Source organism: Asparagus officinalis, chromosome 8 (genome assembly GCF_001876935.1).
Source record: "Asparagus officinalis chromosome 8, Aspof.V1, whole genome shotgun sequence".
NCBI lineage: Eukaryota > Viridiplantae > Streptophyta > Magnoliopsida > Asparagales > Asparagaceae > Asparagus > Asparagus officinalis.
The window spans coordinates 7222783-7225999 of NC_033801.1; the positions used below are offsets into that span (position 1 = coordinate 7222783).

The 3217-nt window shown below is 38.5% G+C and overlaps 1 protein-coding gene across 1 annotated transcript; it reads right to left on the minus strand.

The window, feature by feature from the left end:
• Positions 1003-2031, minus strand: LOC109820780. The gene has a single exon (XM_020386978.1). It carries the CDS (start codon positions 2029-2031, stop codon positions 1003-1005), a length of 1029 nt encoding a protein of 342 aa, XP_020242567.1.

A 3217-nucleotide genomic window follows, 5' to 3' on the forward strand; every position in this document is an offset into this window, starting at 1 on the left:
TGAAAGACTTGTGAAGTGAATTCTCCCGCATTATCAAGACGTAATTTCTTGATTTGATTATCGGGGAAATGAGCCCGCAACTTAATAATTTGTGCCAATAGTTTTGAAAAAGCTAAGTTGCGGGTAGACAAAAGACACACGTAAGACTACTTTGTTGATGCATCTATAAGTACCATAAAGTACCTAAATGGTCCACTTGCGGGGTGAATAGGCCCACAAATATCGCCATGTATTCTCTCCAAGAAGCTAGGAGACTCTAATCCCACTTTCAGAAGGGAAGGTCTCGTGATCAGTTTACCTTGGAAACAAGATAGACATGAGTAATCACCCTTCTGAAGAATCTTTAGGTTCTTCAGGTTGTGTCCACTTGATTGGCTCATGATGCGGTGCATCATTGCTGATCCTGGGTGACCCAGTCTGTTATGCCAAAGTTTAAATTTCGTCGAAGAATGGCACTTCTGGTGCACAATCATGTTAGCTTCTACTGGTTGAATATATGTATGATAGAGACCCGACGGGAGTCCCTTGAATCGTTCTAAGATAGTTTTTGAACCATCTTTTTGACGAGTTACATACAAATACTCATCCTCATTTATATCATTGGTTTCTAAGTGATATCCGTTTAAACGAATATCCTTGAAACTTATGAGGTTTCTATTAGATTTCGGAGAGAATAATGCATCTTTTATTATTAGTCTCGTTTTATTTGGGAGCAATATCATTGCTTCACCAAATCCTTCTATTATGTTAGATAGTCCCGAAATCGTAATTACGGGATCGTCATAATCATATAAGCTTTTGAAATAGCTTCTTTCGCGAAGGATTGTGTGCGTCGAGGCACTGTCCACAAGGCACTCACACTTCATCTATAACATGAATGCAATATTTTAATCTAAAGAAAATAACTATCTTTATTGAAAAGTAAATTGCATTACATGGAAAGTAAAGAACTAAAGATGAAAGTACTATGAGAATTTAAATGCATATAAAGATAACATGGATCTAGTCGAGAAGATCATCCATTTCGAAGTCATCAGCAGTGAACTGAGTAGACGGCTGCTTTTCCACCAGATTTGTTTCAACAGGAGACTTCTGGCTCGCTAGATACAGATCTTGGAGGTGTCGCGGAGTGCGACAGTTTCTGGACCAATGTCCAGTCATGCCACATCTGTGGCATTTGTCCTCCCAAGTGTTCTTGGGAATGGACGACAGCTCAGTGGTCTTCTTCTTCCACTTCTTCTTTCCCTCACTATTGCTGCTCTGGGGCGGGTTGTTTTTCTGGGGTGGACATCTGGCCTGCCACTTAGGGGCTTTCCCCTTGTTGAATTTACCCTTATGCTTTTTCTTCTGCTTCTGGGAAGAAAACATGTGAGCTTCGGGTAGAGGAGCTGAGCCTGCAGGGCGTAGGTTATGAGTGGCCAAAAGCAATTCTCTGTTTTGCTCCGCCATCAGAAGGGTGGAGTGCAATTCAGAATACTTTTTGAACTTTCGTTCGCGGTACTGTTGCATGAGGATTGCATCCTTCTCGTGGAAGGATGTGTAAGTCTTCTCCAACATGCGTTCCTCCGAAACTTCTTCACCACACAACTTCAGGCGTGAGGTGATATTATGAAGTGCTGAGTTGTACTCAGCTACGGACTTAAAGTCCTGAAGTCGGAGGTTTTCCCACTCATAACGTGCACGTGGGAGGATCACATCTTTCTGATGTTTGTATCGGTCCTCAAGTGCAGTCCACAATTCCTTTGGGTCCTCTACAGTCAGGTATTCGGCCTTCAGGGTCCGATCAATATGTCTCCTGATGTAGATAATGGCTTTCGCCTTATCTATATCAGAGACGATCACTGTAGTAGCAACCTCAGCATTATTTACAGCATTACCCGTAACAGTGGCCGGAGCCGGTGGAGCAGGAGTTGAAATTGTGGCTAATAAGCCCTGGGCACGTAAGTGGAACTTCAGGTCCACATGCCAACTCAAATAATTCTTGCCAGCAGCGTCAAGGACTTCGAAATCAACACTCGCTATTTTAGCCATTTTATCTATGCATTTGAAAGACATGAATTAATAATAAGGAATTAAAAATTCATGCAATAAACATGTTGCGTGGATCAGCCCGTCACCAAAAAATAAAAAGTGTCCAAAGTCCGATTATACAGTCCAAAGATAACAAAAAACATAAAATTAAAATACAATTTGGAAAACCCTTGGGGGTCCCTGCATTTTGCAAAAATGCCTTCGTCTTCAATGGAATACACCGGTCTTTGACTTTTTACAATTATATCCTCACTACAATTTCTCTCTCAGAAGGAAAAGAAAATACAAGGAATTTAAATTTGGTGACAAACAGGCTGATCCAAAAACCACAACATTATTTATTTAAACATCCATGTAATTTAATAATAATATATGCAACAGGCATAACAAATTTGGACAGTAAACCCTTGCTTTCTTTGAATTTTTTTCTAGACTTCTTTTTGTTTCTATGCGATACTGCCTACTTAATACTTTTAATATCATGTAGAAATTGTGAGTTTTAACTTGAAAATAACAAGTGATGATTAAAAAAAATAATGCAAGTGCCATGAATGGAAACTCTGAAACAACCAAGGGTTTAGCATTCCATTAGAAAAATGTATATGTGTTTAAAGAATAGCATTAAAAACTATAGGGGCCAAATATGATTTTATGTCATGTTAACTGGACATATACAATAATACCTTGGTGTTGGTGTTACTGTTTTCTTCTCAAGAATATGTAATTTAAGAGCATTTCCCTAGCAATGGTCACTTCCGTTAATACTAAGCAAAACCAAATAATATTCATGGTAATAGGAAGTGCTATCAGCGTAAATGTGCAAATTTAACACAATATATGAATTTTTACAAACTAGCAGAAGCCGCAGAACTTCTCGCCAGTTTCATCAACATGAGCACATAAATTTTTTTTTTGATTAGCAATTAACTAATAGTATTAATTACTAGTTATCCCAACAAATAATGAAAGCAATTAGATTAGATGAACAACAATAAAATTGCTTAAAAATTTTTTTTTCCCGAGTGAACAGTAACCCTTGGTGAACAGTAACAAATTTTTTTTTCCCTTGTTAATTTTTCAGCTGCCATATATTATTCTACGGATTATAGTAATTACCTCTAGATCACAGATCTAGGGACGATCGGTACTAAAGATCCGTAGAACGCTGCCTCCTTGCGATGATCCG